This window comes from Eubalaena glacialis, chromosome 9, assembly GCF_028564815.1.
Source record: "Eubalaena glacialis isolate mEubGla1 chromosome 9, mEubGla1.1.hap2.+ XY, whole genome shotgun sequence".
NCBI classification, from domain to species: Eukaryota; Metazoa; Chordata; class Mammalia; order Artiodactyla; family Balaenidae; genus Eubalaena; species Eubalaena glacialis.
The window spans coordinates 18,441,951-18,459,827 of NC_083724.1; the positions used below are offsets into that span (position 1 = coordinate 18,441,951).

General features: G+C 42.1%; 1 protein-coding gene across 5 annotated transcripts in view; it reads left to right on the forward strand.

Moving 5' to 3' along the window:
* The window catches only part of ASTN2 (astrotactin 2), a 909,948-nt gene that overhangs the window by 592,764 nt on the left and 299,307 nt on the right, over positions 1-17,877 (forward strand). For all 5 annotated transcript variants that reach the window (XM_061200030.1, XM_061200026.1, XM_061200028.1 and 2 more), the window contains exon 13: positions 2,678-2,866. In XM_061200030.1, coding sequence (XP_061056013.1) covers positions 2,678-2,866 — 189 coding nt within the window. The remainder of the gene's footprint in view (positions 1-2,677; positions 2,867-17,877) is intronic.

Here is a 17,877-nt window from a genome sequence, read left to right on the forward strand (position 1 = left end):
GAGATATGGGGATATATGTACATGTATAGCTGATTCACTTTGTTATACAGCAGAAACTAACACACCATTGTAAAGCAATTATGCTCCACTTAAGATGGTAAAAAAAAAAAAAAAGGATCTGTTTTATAGAAACACACACATGCATAGTGATATATGTACAAAATTCTTCACTGTGGCACCATTTGTAATAACAAACAGCTATAAACAACCAAAATGCCCATCAATAAAGATTAGGTAAAATCATTATGGTACATTCATACTGTGCAATGCCAAACAGTCATTAAAAAGATCGATCTATATGTATACTGATTTGAAAAGATCTCCAAGAAATTATATTAGGTACAAATGCATATCTCACAACAATGTATAGGGTAATTCTGTTTATGAGTTTATTATGAAAAATTATAATTTTAGAATATATATGATATAAAAAATTAAAATAATATATTTTATATTATAAAAAGTGTAATATGTATATAGTAGATCTCTAAATGCATTGAAAAAACCCTACAAGAATACATAATTATTAACAATGATGACCACTGGAACAGGAAGTAAGGATATTTGTGGAATGGAGTGGGAAATGAAGAACTTCTGTGTTTTACTCTGTAGACTTTGATAATATCTAATCCTTTACAACAACAATGTATTCATTCATAGGTGCACGTGTGTGTGTGTGTGTGTGTGTGTGTGTATGTGTGAGAGAGGCGGGTGGGGGGAGGGAGAGAGAAGAGGGTGAGCTCTACCCAGTGTATCATTTCTCGTATTTGCTAGGAACCTTTTGGAATAAATGGATGGAACTATACTTTATTGAGAACTTACCATATACTCTGCACATTTATATAACTCACTTTATCTGTACTGCAACTTTATGAAGGGAGAGTTGCATGTATTTCATAGATGCAAAAAGAAGACAGGATAGACTTGACCAAGGTACCAGGATAGCCCTCCTTCCAAGAACCTTCCACTGTACTTTGGGCAGGAGCATGTAAACATTGGAAAGACAGTCGGTGCATCTGTGCAATACGCTGAGAGTTAGAGGAAAACAAGGACAGAGTGACAGCTTGCTTCAGACGTAAGGTGTTCCTGAGTTTTCAATAGGAGTGATCTTGGGTCATGTTTTCAGCTCTGCCTGCCTACTTCCTGCCTTCAGTTGGGTTCTATGTCTCTAGCATCAGCTAGTGGTTCCTGCATCCTGGGTACAATTTCTTCCCAAACCATGTCACAGAGCCTCTCCCTTCTCCCACGTGAGCCTTTTTGCAGTCAGATTCAATAGATCTTCACTTCATCTCATGGAAGAAAGGCCGATAGGAGACTGACTACTTTCTACTGACTCCAATTAGCATAGTGTAACCAGGGTCATATCATGCAAATAAGAACAACTGGATTTGGAAAAGACAAGTGAGGGAAAAGTTACCTTTGTTGCTAAACAGACCTGATTTTGAGTGCCAGCTTTGCCACTTACTCATGGTGTGGCATGCTTTATTTCTTGGCCCCTCATGTTGCTCTCTGTAAAGCAGGAATGATGATACTACCTTTTTCGTGGTGAGAAAGTAAACATACAAAGTGCCTAGCCAGTAGCATATGCTCAATAAGTAAATACCACCATCGCCACCATTACACCCTCTCTATATTTATTTTGTTAAGTACACTGCAATTTCTAACTGTTTATGCTGTCGGTGTATCATGGAACCTCATAGCAGCCTAGTGGATTAATGTAGGTTAGTAGTGTCTACCCCCTTTTACAGATGAGGAAACTGGAAACCAAAGAGGTAAAATGACTTGCCTGGTTCACATATATCACAAGGAACGAAGATGACATTTTACAGCTATCTTCAATTGTACAGCCTATTCTCTTGTGTGTCTTATTTATTATGTGCACCCTACCCTCAGTGCCTAGCAAAGGACCATGAACAGAGACAGTCACAGAATTTCAGTTTCTGAATTGATTTTTCATAGGCTAGGACCTCTGCTTTCTCTTTTCCCCCCATGCCTCTCTAAGAGATTTCTTTCCCACTGTAAACATCCCAAATTGCAAATATTTTTTCCACACCCCATTCAGATGCCTGTTTGGGCCATAGTGGAGCCCATCCCAGTTTCAAAGGCGTGTCAAGGGCCCTTCTGCTGTCAGGATTAGGTATTTAGAGACCAACAGAGGCTGCTAACATTGCTAATTGAACAGAAGCTGTGGCTGCTGCCCCCCTGCCCCACCCCCATGCGCTGTCCATGGTCTTGGAAGGATCACCTCTGAGCTACAAGGGCAATAAAAACCTTGTTTTTGCTACAGTCTTCAACCTTGGACAGCAGATACACTGGGAATACGTTCTGGTTTGAGAAGCTAGTTGATAATTCCCTGTGAATTGGTCTGTCATGCTTTTTAAAGTTTGTGTGTTCGTGGAAAACAGTTTTTAAATTTGCTTTGTGTATGGATGTGCTCTCTGACGTCCCCCTCGACTCCTCCAAAATGTCACAAATGACTTTCCTTGAATTTACCAATTTGCAGGATTAATGTGCTTCTCTCTAGACACCTGTGCCCTAGATAGATTCCAGCCAGAATAGCTGTATCCATTGCTAAATTCTGACCTGTTTTGCCGGCAAAGGAGGCCTTGGTTTTAGGTCACCCCCAATGGGGGCATTCAGCATGCGAGCTAACTCTTGGCCCTGTTTTATCATGCAGTTGTGTGGAGGAGTTCAAGCTGGCTCCTGATGGAAAATCCTGCCTAATGCTCTCAGATGTCTGCGAGGGCCCCAAGTGCCTCAAACCTGATTCCAAGTTCAACAACACCCTCTTTGGAGAGATGCTACATGGTTACAACAACCGGACCCAGCATGTGAACCAAGGCCAAGTCTTCCAGATGACCTTTAGGTATGGGACAGACACCTGCACTTCACTCGTCAAGTCACTGACCCGAAATCTGGGCAGGGGGAGGAAGCCATGGGCACCATGGGATAGAGGTCTATTACACTGGTCAGCATCTCCCCCAAATCACTAATGCCTATGCATGAAGTATCAGCAGTCAGCAAAGTCCATTCCCTGAAGTTCCTTTTCCACTGACCTAGCCTTTATTTATCCCACCCTCCCATTTTCTAACTCTATCCACATATTTGCAATTCAATCTTAAATCATCCTGTAAGTACAGTTAATGGAATTTCTAATGTGATTAATCTTTCCATCTATTAAAAATAAGCATCTTATGTAGGCTATTCAGGCAGTTCAAAAATAAAGACATTTAATGAACGAGAAAATAAAAATGCCCATCACCCAGAAATAGCCAGAATTAACATTTTCTTGAACATTCTTAAAACACCTCTCTCTCTCTCTTTCCCTCTCTATCTGTATGTCAATGTACACACACACATACACACACACCCCACACACAAACACACAAACATGCCAACTTTCAGTAAAGCTGTTTAGAAATTGCTTTTTTTGCTCATCAGTATGTCAAAGACCTCTTTCCCTGTTAATAAATACAGAGGTACATGTGAAATTAAAAGATTGAGACTACTCTCACATAAGAATAAACAGAACAGGGACTGGGTTGGCCAAATTTTATGAAGATTAGACATGCAGTGTACTTGTGAACGTCTTCTTGGGAGAGTTGAAGAAACTGGGGCTGTTCTATCCGGAGAAGAAAGGCCTTAGGTGGGATTTATTCATGCCTCAAAATCTGAAAGCCATAAGATGGTAGCATGAGAAGGACTGTTCCGTGTATAAGAAATGATTATCTTAAAAAAAAAAACTATACTTTTAGACAGTTTTGCATAAAAATGTAATAGGATATTATCACAAAGAAGGGTTCTCCCTACCATTTGAGGTCATGTCAACAAAAGTCAGAACTGGAAAGAAACATCACCGTTATAATCATCCTCGTCCTCATCCTGTCATCTAATTAATAATAATTGTAAAAATAATAATAATAATTGTGATTGTAGTAGGAGTGGCTACTATTTATCAGGAAATACTGTATATGTCAAGCTCTTTGCTAAGTATTTTAAAAATAATAATAACCACTAACATTAATTTAGCACATGCTGTGGGCATTCGAAGCACTTTCCATTCCTTAATTTTATGTCATCCTCACAATGGCCCCGTGAAGCAGAGGCTGTTGTCATCCCCTTTATACAGATGAGAAGTGGCAGTGTTAAGTGACTTTCCCAAGTCCCCCTTATAGGAAGTAAAAGAGCCAGGGTAGTACCATTTTAGCTTCACAATTAAAACCCTTTGAGATACCATGGCCTCCATTTTATAGTTGAAAAGTCAACACCAGAGAGGTAAACTGACTTTCTCAAAGTCACCATCTAGTGAGAGGGAGAGTAAGGATTCAGGTGTATATCTGGCTGACTCCAAAGCCCTGCTCTTATCTTCTAATCCAACATACCTTATCACTTCCCATTTTATAGAACTAGAATGAAAATGTGAATTCCATAAAACTCTTCATCTATGTAGTTATCACATGCTCTTTGAGCACCTGCTATGTCCCAGGTACCATGCTTCAGACCCTGTGGTGCTTAGATATAGTGTGTGTGTGTGTGTGTGTGTGTGTGTGTGTGTGTGTGTAATCTTAAGTACTTAATTTGTGGCAGGAATTTTGAAGTAAGGATGCGGTGTTCCAGGTAATCAGTTAACAGTGGGATCTAATTTAGTCGGAGTAGAGTGTGTGCGTGGCGGAGGGGGAGTACATCTATTGGATTAGAAAACAATAAGGCTCACAGTCTACCTTGCAGAGGAAGTGTTATTTAACTAATCCCTGGAAGATGAGTTGGAGCTAGCATTGTAAAAGATTTCAAGCAGAGACAGATATTCTAAGAAGGAAAAGAACTTGGTTGGTTTCAGAAGAGGAAGAATGTGGTGTGGTTGAAGCTGAGTAAATATGGGATGTGAAGCCAGAGGGGTAAACAGTGACAGATTATGGGGGTCTTGCAGGCAAAGTCTTTATTCTAATAGCAAAGAGGAGAACTCTTAAATGGTTAAAAGAGGGGAATATGTCATGATTGCATTGTATTTTTTGACTTCATGGTAGCTGTGCGGAAGTAGATTGCAATGAGGGTGGAAAGGAAAACAGTGGAATGGGGTCAATTAGGTGTCTGTTGTGGAAGCTACTTGAGAATGTTAGTGGCTTCAACCAGGATGATGGGAACACAATTGAGAAAGGGGATTTGGGGAGATATTTGAAAGGTATAATGGACAAGCGCCAGAGAACAGTTGCAGGCAAAGGGTAAGGTTGAGGGAGGAATCAAGGGTGACAGAAGTACTGGCAGCCACATAGCAATTTAATGGCAGAGTCGAGTCCTCCAACTCCCAGATACTCAAGCCAAGGCCAATGCTACTTCGTTAAAAAACTCTCAGAGAAATTTAAAGGCAATCTGGATGAGCTACTTTTCATTCTGATATTCTACAGTCCTGATTTTCTATAGTTTTAATAGTCTATGAAACCCTGTGTTGAGTACCATGATGGATAGAATAATGCTGCATGGAATCCGAAGGAAAACATTAATTGTCCCTGGCCTTCAAGAAAGGAATTTACAAGTTTGCAAGAAGACACACACTCAATTAGAAAACAAATATGTGAACACTTAATTTGCAAAGAAATGTTCCAAATGATGCCAGTGGTTTTCAGAGTTCAGAGTTCCCATACGAAGACTTTTGAAAGGAATTAGAAGGAATAACAAAGTGCTTCATAAAGGATGAGGCTTATGAACTGGAGTTTGAAGTGATGGCAAAGAACGTGCCTCTTGGTGAGAGATAAGAGCTATAAAGGCATTTTCCTGTCCAGCAAGGAGCATGCAGAAGCCCAGATATATTGATAAGCGAGGGGAGTGGGAGGGACAGGAAAAAAATCTCCAGATAGACCCAGCTCCAAATCCTGGCCCCATCCATGACAAGCATAGTCCTACTGCCTCATCTTTAAAAAGGGGTGTTTAATCAGATACCAGTAACTGTAATATGGCAACATTGCTTGTTTTATGTAGTTTGATTTCTCATAGCAACTATCAGAGTGACCGGCATGTGATAAATGATCAAATGCACTAGTTCCCATTCTCAGGTGTGAAGATTAGCTTGGTCCAAAAGAAGGATACAAATTGGGTAGTAAGATGCTAGATCCTGAAGGGACTTCATGGAATCCCAGGATCTCATCTGCATGTGGGGAAGGGACTTGGCTAAGGTCACAAGGCAAGTCATTGCGGAGCTAGCCTATAAACTCAGATCTCCTGGTTGTCCAGCATGCTTGCCTTCCCCCTACCAATAGACTGGTTGGTAAGGAGAGCTTGGCTCCTCAAAGGCTGACCTGGGGCTCTCCAGGCTCAGACAGAATTTTAGCCCCATTAGGAGTCATCCTTCTGCCTCAAACACTCTGTTTATTGTTCCCAGCCCTTCCATCTTGGGTTGTCTCTGAATAGCTAGGGCCGATCTTCCCTGATTTGCTCAGGAAAAGCAGTATAGTGAAGAGACCACACTGTTCTCTTTTGACAACAGCCTCCAGATTTAGGAAACTCCCCAGACTACCATTATATTCGAGTAGCCCATTTCACTTCAACTCGCTCATCCTTGGCTTCAGTTAAACTTTCTTTGCAATTATTTCTGTCCCCAGACCATGTCACCTCTTGGAGCTACATGCTAAGGCAATTGACTTCCCTCTGTGGGAAGGCGAGTGGCTTCTGATGAATCTAAATTTATCTCTTTCAAGTCTCCTTTCCTGAGCCCCAGATAAAGGGGAGGCTGCGGCTCCTTTGTCCTTCAAGTTTCAGAAGGCAGGCCTGTAAGGTTTTCAGCATCAAAGGCTGTTGTCATTTCTCGCCTCCTCCTCCTTCCTTGCTCTCCTCCTCCAAGTAATCTCCGGTCCAGTCCTCCAGAGTAGCCAGCAGGCACCCCACCAGCCCCATATGCCGCATTTCCTGACAACTGCCTGGCCTGGAATTTCAAACTCTCTCCCAGCTAAAGAATCTGCTCTGCGACAGTCACAACTCTGCTTTGTACTCCCCCCTGCCCCTACCTGGATCCCCACGCCTAGCAACTGCTGATAGAAGACAGGTCTGCCTCTCATGTCCTCTCTTGAATCTCTGAAAGAGCAACCTGGATTTCTGCTTTCAAAAAGCCTCACGTTTCAAATCTCTGAGCTGGACAAACTCTTAAAAATTAACAAAATTCAGACCTAACCTCTTATCGTATAGCTGGAGAAACTGAGGCCCAGGAAAGGATATTACTTGCGCAGTGCTCACCATGATTTGGGGCCCCTCTGAGACTGAAAGTTTGAGTTTGTGACTCCCAAACAGTGTTCTCCTGGTTTCTGGTTCTGTTACAAGGGACGTATGTAACTTCTCCATACCCCCATATTAGTGTGTGCTAAGACGAACCACCTGCTTCATCCCTGCTGTCAGCAGAGAGTGAGGACTCAGGTGTCTTGGGGATGCCAAATTCATAACGAAGGGGGCATCTTAGGCAAAGCCCACTTGCATGTACATGATTCTGCAGGAACTTGACCCCATTCCTGGCTACCTCCTCGGGTTGCCGCACGTAGGCTGCAGCCTGTCTCTGGGAGAGGAACATGTGGAGGCGTTTAGGACCCTGACAAGTCCAGGACTTATCCACTATGTGGGAAGATGAAGTATGGAGCACACTAAGAGACACAGAGAAAGATAGCGGCAGGGTGAGAGTGATAAGGAGAAGCAGTCAGAGGGACAAAGCTGAGACATGCGGAGAGACAAGGATGGAGGAGATATTGAGAGTGAGAGTACAGAAGGAGGGATTGCCAGGCACAGAAAGGGTTAAAGAGATACAGAGTAGTGACAAGGGTTAAAGAGATAAGAAGGTAGATGGTGAAAGGTAGGGGAGTCGGGAAGGAGTGAAAGATGAAAGTCTTGTTCTGTAAATAAGTTCATTTGTATCATTTTTTTAGATTCCATATATAAGCAATACCACATGATATTTGTCTTTCTCTGTCTGACTTACTTCACTTAGTATGATAATCTCCATCCATCCATGGTGCTGCAAATGGCATTATTTCATTCTTTTTAATGGCTGAGTAATAGTCCATTGTATATATGTAAAATGAACTTATTTACAAAACAGAAACAGACTCACAGACTTAGAAAACAAATTTATAGTTAACAAAGGGGAAAGGCAGGGGGAGAGGGATAAATTGGGAGTTTGGGATTGACATATACACACTACTATATATAAAATAGATAATCAACAAGGACCTACTGTATAGCACAGGGAACTCTGCCCAATATTCTGTGGTAACATAAATGGGAAAAGAATTTGAAAAAGAATAGATACATGTATATATACATATATGTATATATGTACTGAGAAAAAAAAAAAAAAAAAAAAGAAAGGTGAAAGGCTTGAAGGAGGGACCTAAAGTGATAGAGAAAGAAGGACACAGAGTTTACACTGAAGTCACAATATAATTTATTCCCAGGAGGGAGTAAGGGTTGTTTTAAGAGACTGGGTGGTGCCCGGAGAGAGCGCTGGATTAGGAATTGTGTTCAGATGGATTATGAATGCACATAAAAGCCTTTGGTAAAATGCCAAGTTCTGTGCAAATGTGAAAAGTCAAAGATCTCACTTCTGAATTGCCCCCAAACTCAGTAAATGATGTCAGGCTTTGCTGTTTCTAATCCCTTCCTGTGAACTGTGTTGGTCTTAATGACCCATGCAGGATCACCGTCAGAATTCCCTTCCCTTAACTCTTGATCAAGGAGGGATTGGCACAGACTGTTGGAGTGAGGTAAACTCATCAGAGCTTGGTGGTATTTGCTGTTTTGTTTGTTCCTTTGTATTTTACTTCCCTCCCTCTTCCATCCTTATCCATCCTACCTCATTTTTATAAGAAAGAAAGGTCAACTTCGCTTATAGATTGCAGAGATTCAGATAAACATCAGTCAAGAATAATTATTGAGCCTGGACTCTCAGAAATTGCACTGAGAAGTTGCTTGGGAATGAGGGCTGAGCGAATACAGTGGTGGATTTTGTAAAAGCCTCATCAAAAAGGAGACTGATCTACCAGCCACAGACATTTACTCGTAGGCCTTCACAAATGACCTACAAAGAATGTAAGGTGCTCATGAAAAATTTACTAGAAAGGCGCTTGCCAGTCTGGTTTGCTTATCAGATGTGCGTGTTGTACAGCATAAGAGGACGGTCTTGGGTAAGATGTGGGATTCAGGATGAGGCACCACCAACCCACGCCTGGTGAGACAGAAGGATTCTCGTTAAAGATTTGAGGAAAGCTGGCTTTCACTGGTGGCACCCACTTGTTCCCCCGCTGAAGGTCCTGAGTCACATCTCATTAAGTTGCTCCAAAGCTATGGTTGTCCTGCTGCTTTCTTGGGACGTGGTTAATTGTACACGCTGCTTCTGTATCATTCCCTGTTTTCTACACTTTAATCATGTGTGTACGTTTTTATGTGCCGGGTCCTATACTACATACTTTGCTTTCTCACTTAGTCTTCCCAAGACCTGTTGCAAAGTAGCTCTTAACAACTTGGTTTTGCAAAAAAGGAAATGAACAGGTCAACCAGACTGCATTAAGCTTTGTCTTGATGACACACAACTTCAAAACCACAGTGGCTTCACAGGAAAGTTTGTGTGTGGCTCATACCACGTGCTCCGGACAGAATCACAGTGGTTCTGCACACCCTGGTGTTTGGGAATCTGGGCTGACAGAGCATCGTCTTCATGTGCTTCCGTGAACGCTCTCATAGTGGGGAAGGAACCTGACTCTCATTACTTCCTCCTAGAGGTGACATTCTGCTCACATCGCATTGGTCAGATCAAATCTCATGGTCATGGTGCCCCTCCAAGGGTTGAGCTGAGACGTGAAATCCTATTACGTGCAGAGAAGCAGAGACCCAGAAATATGTGGGACATCAATACTGTTTACCACGCTGAGGCACAGAGATGTTAGGCTAACTAGCCTGACAGTCATACAGCTAAAAACTGACAGCACATGGGTCTAACAACAAAGCCCATTTAGCAGTAGTGCCTTCCAGGCTCCCGGGATACTCCTACTTCATGTCACCACCTCTGAGAACTGTAATTAGACTTCTGTTCTCTTCTAGTCAATTTCCTTCATTCAATCCCAAGGAACGATAGACTTTATAGATGGGAGAACCTTGGAGAACAGTTTGTACAACTCCCTCCATTTGTAGATGAGATGCCCAAGGCTCACAGTTTTTAAGTGAATTACCTAAAATCCCATATAACTAGTAAATAAATGTCAGGCCTCCAACCCCCAGTCTATTGGTCTTCTCTGTACTCACTTGGAAGGCTTAGGGAAATAGCATCCAACTCCCACACTGTACAGATGGTAACACCAAGGCCAAGGTTCCATGATTAACAGCAGAGCCAGGCAGGGAAGCTGTTTTTCTAAACTCTTAGGCATGAGTGTTTTGTAGTATACCACGATCTTATTGTAAAAAAGAAAGCAAAGGAGGCAGGTAGTGGAGAAATTATCAGTTGAAAGTAGCATTAGCTTTTGATTTTCAAGGACATTCCCAGCCTCTCTATGTAGTAATATTCCAGCTCTTGGCAAAATCTTCAACTAACCACCTAGAGACACAGCTGCATGCTACCTTCTCTGGGGGATCAATGGTGAGATCTTTGAAGTGGATTGAGTGACAGAAGTTGGAGGCTGGATCACAGGAGTCAGGGGGCAATTTTCCCTGGGGTCCTGACTCCTGGGCTGACTGTGAAGAATCTCCTTTCTGTGTGTCCATTTTTCCAAGGTTTCCTAACATCATCCACAGGAGTCAAACCCAATATGTCCAGTGTACCTTAGGTCCTGGAATCAGAAAGTCTTCATTCCTGTTCTACCACTTCCACCACTCTTGGCCATTCCCCCCTTCTGACTTCCGTTGTCTCTTCTGTATATTAAAGTGAGGGCAGAGCTCAGACAAAGACTGAGGGCTTCTGACCTAGAATACAGCACTCTTTTTACTCAACTGCCATGGCCAGGGGCCTAGTGAAGCCTTTCCTACTTACCTGATCATAAGAATCATCTAGGGCTATGCCAAGACCCACCAATCTTTTTTTTTTTTTTTCCCCAGATAAGGGGCCTGGGAAAGTGAATTTCCACTGTATTCCCAGGTGGTTCACATTATCCAGCAATTTGGAGATATAGTGGCCTGATGTCTAAGATGCCAGGCTCTAGAGTCCGAGTTCTAACTTGCCACTAACCAGTTGTCTGGCCTTGGGCACATTAGCTCATTAAGCTCACTTTCCTTATCTCTAAATTAGGAATAATAACAAGACCCACTTCCTGGTGGTGTTGTGATGATTAAATGAGATTGGCCCCCATTTCATCCCTATTCTCAGCAGACAGGGAGGATCCTGGTGCCATAGCGGGCAGCCAAGTCAACAACTAAGGAGGAATCTTAGGCAAAGGCCATCCTTATGTGCATGATTCTGCAGGAACTTGATCCCATTCTTGGCTGTGACCCAACACAAGGTGTCAGGGTGCCACCATTAGAAGTAACAGGATCCAAATCCCACATCTGCCATTTCCTAGCTGTATGGGTTTGGACAAATCCCTAATCTCTCTGAACCTCAAGAACTTCAACTGTAAAGTGGGTTTTACCCCAGAATATCCTCAAAGAGCTATGGTAAGGATTTAACAGTCTAATAAGCGAGGGTTCTAGATCAGTAGGCTTTCAGTAAACATTGTTTTCTTTTCCTTCAATTGTATTCCTCTCCCCGTAGTTCTAGAAGCCACATGGTTGATGAAGATGTATTCTGTTGCATTCCCCCAAATCTCATCTCTGGACTGGAGTCATGGTCAGCCTCCCAACTTCCTCCAGCTAACACATGTTTTGGTGAATACATTGCTTTGGTGAAATGCCCAGGGTAGAGACAGAAATGTAGCCCTTCTTGCTCTATGGGTCTGTTGGAGTTGGACAGCTCAGCCAGCAACGTGGGATGGGGCAGCAGCCAAGGTCACGTTCTTGTGGGAGTATTTATCCCAGCCTTTGGAAAGATATAATCTCGCTGATGTGTTGTATCACCTGTGTCCTATAGGGTAACCCCCTTTGTCTGAATGACCTACAGTGAAATACATCTAATTAGCAATGTGACATTTAGATGCTCATGTGTGCTATGTGGAATTTGATAACCCGGGCCCAGATCCAAAAGTTCCAGAACTATGTTAATCTACCACCTCTAGGGTGATATTAAAAATATTTAATGATCAGCCTAGAAGTGGCATTGACCATCAAAGAGGACGTCCATCCAAACAGAATGAAGGTTTAGCTGTAAGCCCTCCTGGACCTCACATCAGCCTCGCTCACCTTCCACCTTTCCTGATTTCCTCCCCCTCTTATCAACTCATCACATCCTCTGGTACATTTCCTCAACACCTTTAAGCATGATTGATATTGTAAAACTGTTTTTTCTTTTCTTTTTAAAGCCTGTTTCTGAGGGGCATAGGCAGACGTTTCTCCCATGACACATGTGGACAGAGCAGATTGCCTATCATACGTTTTACATGAGAAAACTGAAGCTCAGAAAGGTGAGGTGTGGCATCCAAAGTGCCATGTGCATATGGTCTAAAACCATATGATCCTCAAAGAGCAGGAAAGCAAATAATAGCTCATCATCATCATTATACACAAAACCTCTATCTAAAGGTAGGAATTTTCCATACATCTGCTTATAGCCAGAACTCAATACACAGGAAATGCACTAGTGCTTCTCAAACTTTCATGTGCATACAGATCGCCAGGGTATCCTGCTAAAATACAGGCTCTGGTTCAGTGGGTTGTGGGTAAGGCCTGAGACTCTGCATTTCTAATGAACTCCTGGGTCTGAGGACCAGTTTGAATAGCAAAGTGTTAAACTGAACTTTATGCTAGATGTGAGCCCAGGTTAGGCCTGAGAATGGAAAAGGATGGTTTCCCTTCCATGTGCCTGTTTGAAAGCAGCAACTGAGTCCCAAGTCCAATGGCACAAGGGCACCATGGTGTCCCAAAGGAGTCTCCCCTCAGAGTGACCAAGTGCAGAGTTACGGTTTTGGATTTGCAGCAGCCAGGGCAGACAGTGCTGTCCTGCAATTCAACAGGCCCCTAGTGCGTAATGTAGCACAATTCATTCTCTGCATCCATTCGTCTGCTTTGCTCACTGTTGGGTACAAGGACACTGAACGTCAGTACCGATCGGGGAGGCACTTATTCTGACTCCAGTGTCCTGAAGCTGCAGTTGGGTGCCCAGATCATAGCCTCCTCCATCTGCCCACACTACAATTCCAGCCATCACTGGATGCCATGGAAGGTACTTTCCAGCGGAGAGCTGGGCTGCAGTCTGCATTAGATCAAAGGTGGAAGGCAGACTCCTAGAAAATCAGTGAGAAATCCATTTGGGGAGGGAGGGGACATTGGTCTGGGTGAAGCTTTATTTTTCTTAAGCGCTGAGACCAAAATCTCATACCGTCGACGCTCATTAGTTTAACTGGGGACAGAAGGAAAGTAGTAAAATTAAGACCTAGTGAAAGATGCTTTTTATTTATTTATTTTTGTGGGGAGCAGGGAATTGCAATCCATTTTTAAACAAGGACTCTCTAATCTCCCTCCCTAATTATAGTAAGAGAAGAAAGAAAAATAGCTACTTTATTTTTAAAAACATTTTATTCTCAATGTTCACATCTCTAAATATACCAAGCATGGTCATTTTTTGAGGAAAACAAATTATACACAGCATATTTTGAATGTTCTCCAACTAACCTAAAGATGTAACTGTAGTCCGCAAAAGGTACTAAAACAACAAAAGTAACCAGGTCCGTTTCACTTCTCTTCTCAGTTTTCTACCTAACCCCCACTCCTTTTGGTTTTGTTTTTAATTTTCTGTCTTCAAAATCCCTGACTACATTCTTTCTGTCGGAGTCGGGATCCTATCGGAATCATGGAGGCATCTGAAGCAGAGACATTTTTTTAAGGAACCGCAATTTCATTACACTCAAATGCAGGCAGTGACTCACGCAGGTCTAAGCACTCAGAAGGAAAAGTCTGGAGGGAACCTTCGGAGCAGATAAGGATAGATTGTAATTAGCACAGTAATTGTAATTAGCAGAGCAACTGTAATTAGCACAGTGATTGTTTGTTCATAATGGGTGCTTCCAAAGTGACTTCAGGCGGTTTGTTCTCTTAAATATCTTCTGCCATTTCCTCCCCCCCCCATTTGTTTACACTGCTAATGTAATAATGTGCTTAGCAATCTCTTTTATAAATAAACACTCCAAAGGTACAAGCCAGACTAGCCCCTAGCCAAGCATTATACATCCTTAATTAATGGAGTCCACAGCACTGAAATTTACTATATTTGCATTATGCTAAGGCAATGCCTGTATATTACTCTCTGAAGAAATCACACTTCAGAAGTCATTTGTTATCGTTATTGTTGTTCTGTTAATTACAAGAGGGAATGGGATGTCACCATAGGACTGCACTTGAGGTCAGAGATTCCAGGCCTGGCTTTACCACTTATTCTCATTTGTTATTTAACAAGTTTTCATTAAATAACCCCTCTGATGTATTAAGCATTGAGGATGAAAAAATGGAGATAGGCAAGGTCCCTACTCTGATGTAGATGAACCACTGGTCCAGCCTTGGTGTGGTAAGCAGCAGGGAAGACTTTTTGCAAGAGATACTGGCTGAAACCTGGAGGATGTGCTGAACAGTTAGCTAGGTGGGAGAGTGTTCCAGGCAAGTAAGAGCACAGAGCATCTGCAGACATGAACATCAGGGTGGATCATGAAGAGGGTGAGGGGATGGGATTGTAGAGATAAACCATGATGAAGGATGGACCTTCAATCGGGAAGGGTTATTTAAGCACCACAGTAATGGGACCATTGCTGGCTGTAAGACTCTGCACGGTCTTCTAATCTTTCTGGGCCCAGTCTGCTCATCACTAAATCAGGGAACGTAATAGTACCAGTCCCATAGGAGAATTATGGTGGGGGGGCGGAGAGGTGATGCGAAAAGTCAGGTTAAAATGCTCTGTAAAGTGTAAAGACATGTGCAAATGTTAGTGACATTTTCCTAGCATGAATCTGAGCATCTGTGAGATACCACTTACTCCAAAATTATGTGCTGGAGTGTGCGTCCTGGCACATTTGAGATCATGTGAGATGCAAATTCACCAGCATTACTTTCTTTGTATTCCTTCCAGAGAAATGAAAAAGTAAGTCTATTCTAAGCTCACATTAATAAGCCTATGCATGTAAATCAAGAAAATTAATTTTTAGGGAAACATTTCCATTTCAGGGAGATGCCCTGAATAGAAATGTATTTAGTAACAATTCTAATGAAAGATATGATCACAGTTTATTAGATGTGAATTAATACAGAAAGCTCCAAGGGCAGTGGCTGGGCTTTTATGTAACATCACCACTGAAAAATTACTATTACTGATAATGTAGTGGAACACCTCAAAGGTGGCTTTTAAGAGTCCAAAATGAGCATTTATTTTTATGTCTCATAAGATGCTCAGAGGTGCCCGTTAAGTGGGCAGTTAATTAGCAGGCACAAGCCAGGAGCCTATGACGCAGGCATTCAGTGCATCCCTTACCACTGTGAAAGAGCCTTAATCCCTGAATCAGCCAGCCACCTCTCCATCCTCTGCGAGTGTCCTAGTGCTGTGACCTTGAAGCTATTTAGCTTGTGTTGAATGCTTTCTGGAGTAAGAGGAAAGAAATAGGATAAAGGGGTTGGTCTTCCTTGCCATCTCATAACTCAGAGAACTCAAGTTACACCAAGGGATACCTTTCCAAGTTTCTGTTAATTACCAAACTACTTCTAAGGAGTTAGTGAGGACCCAGCCACCAGAAAGATACAAGCCCAGAAGCTATACAGGCATCTTGCAGCTGTACTTGCAAAGGAGGTAGAAACCTAGCTTGAAATTAAACTAAATTGCAATTAAATTCTCCTTCAGCCTTGTGATTCAACCAATAAATATATATTGAGTACTTATTATGTGCCAGGTTCTGGAGATGCAAGCTGAACAAGACTCACAGAGTCAAACATTGGTGTAAAGGCGAAAAGAATGTTCTTCTCCTTGGTATTATCTAAGGCTGTGTTTCTTAATTTTTTCCTCTCTCAAGGACCTGGGAGCCATCTCTTTGAAATGTAATCATCAATGAAGAAAGCAGAGAAATACATTTGCAAGTTCAGACATCACTGCACTGTGTGGGGCATATCCCCTGGTTCACCTCCCCCTTGAAGTCCTCCAGGACTTTTCTACTTGCTCAGCCCAGCCTTAAAAACCCCTCCTGCTCTCTGTTTCAATGAAATTGAGTTCAGACCTCTCAACCCTATTGCAATAACCTTGAATAAAATCAGTTATTCACATTAGTTTTTACCCAGTGTCCTTTTTTTCTGATCCAGGATCTGATCCAGTGCTCTGTTAGAGCAAAATGACACTGGACAATGTCAAACAGTCAAGCAAGACTTTATTCGAGGCTATTACAATAAGGGGAGGGAGGTCTGGACTCAATTCCATTGAAACAAAGGATTTTTAATGCTGGGCTATGGGAGTGGAAAGGTCCTGGAGGACTTCAGGGGGAGGTGGACCAGTGGGATATGCCCACACAGTGTAGTGATGTCTGAATTCAAAAATGTATTTCTCTGCTTTCTTCATTGATGATTATATTCAAAGAGATGGCTCCCAGATCCTTGAGAAAGTCATCCCTGGGTTATAAAACTGGCAAGAGGCTTTTAAAAAGATTAACATGTTACAGGGCAGAAAAGGAATTTACAGTGACAAGTTTTCTAAAGGAAATGCTCTAAGAAAAGGGAGGTCAGGGACCTGGAGTCGGGAAGAAGCTTGCCTGAAGTTTGACCAAGCTGGGCAAACCTTAAGCCGGCTTAGTTATTACCTTACCTTTAGTTGTTTGTCTCCTTAGGCTCCTCTTGGCTGTGACAGTGGGGTAGGCTGATGGTTTTACTTGATTCTTTATAGGCATTCAATTTACGAAGTTCAAGAACAAAAGCAGTATAAGAGACACCCAGTGAGGAGTGGTACTCCTTTCCCTGTTTCTCTGTATTCCTTTTGTCCTACCTCCTCTCCAGTTTTATTCATTTACTGGGTATTTTTCCAGTATTTCTTTATATAAATTCAAGCAAACAAAATTAAATAGCATTCTCCCCTTTCTCTCACAAAAGGTGCATAAAATATATTGTTTTTCACCACCCTCACTTATTTATATCTCTTAAAGATCTCTCCACAGACAACAAATTTTTCAGTAATGACACAGAACATTCTAGTGCTGGGGTTTGGGATCCCATTGGTAAATACCATGCCACCACGGAAAAAGTAGTGGCCCCAGGGAGATGGAGCGACCTGGGTTTTGGAGATGGGTGATTCCACCTCTTGGGCCTCACAGAGGTGATGTCACTTTTCTTGGCCTAATCTCTTCATAGGTAAAATAAGCATCCTTACATCTCATTATGTTGTTGTGAGAAAACTAAGATAAGAAATATAAGGAGCCTGGTCCCAATAAAAGTAACAGTAGTGGTAGTAGTAACAATAATAACAATAACAAACATATACGGTATTTACCCCCCACGAGGTACCACTGTATCTTTTTGTTTGTTTGTTTGTTTGTTTGTTTTTTTATACTGCAGGTTCTTATTAGTCATCAACCACTGTATCTTGATTCAATCAAAAATAGTTATTAAGTACCTATTACATGCCACTCATGGTTCTAGGGTACCAGGACTACAAAGGTGAACAAAACCCATAAAACCCCTGCCCCCATGAGTTGTATTCTAGTGTGGAAGACAATCAACAAATAAATATATACTATGTCAAGTGTATGCACTATGGAGGAAAGCAGGAGAAGGAGGCTAGACTGGACAGGGAAGACCTCTTTGCTAAGGTGACAT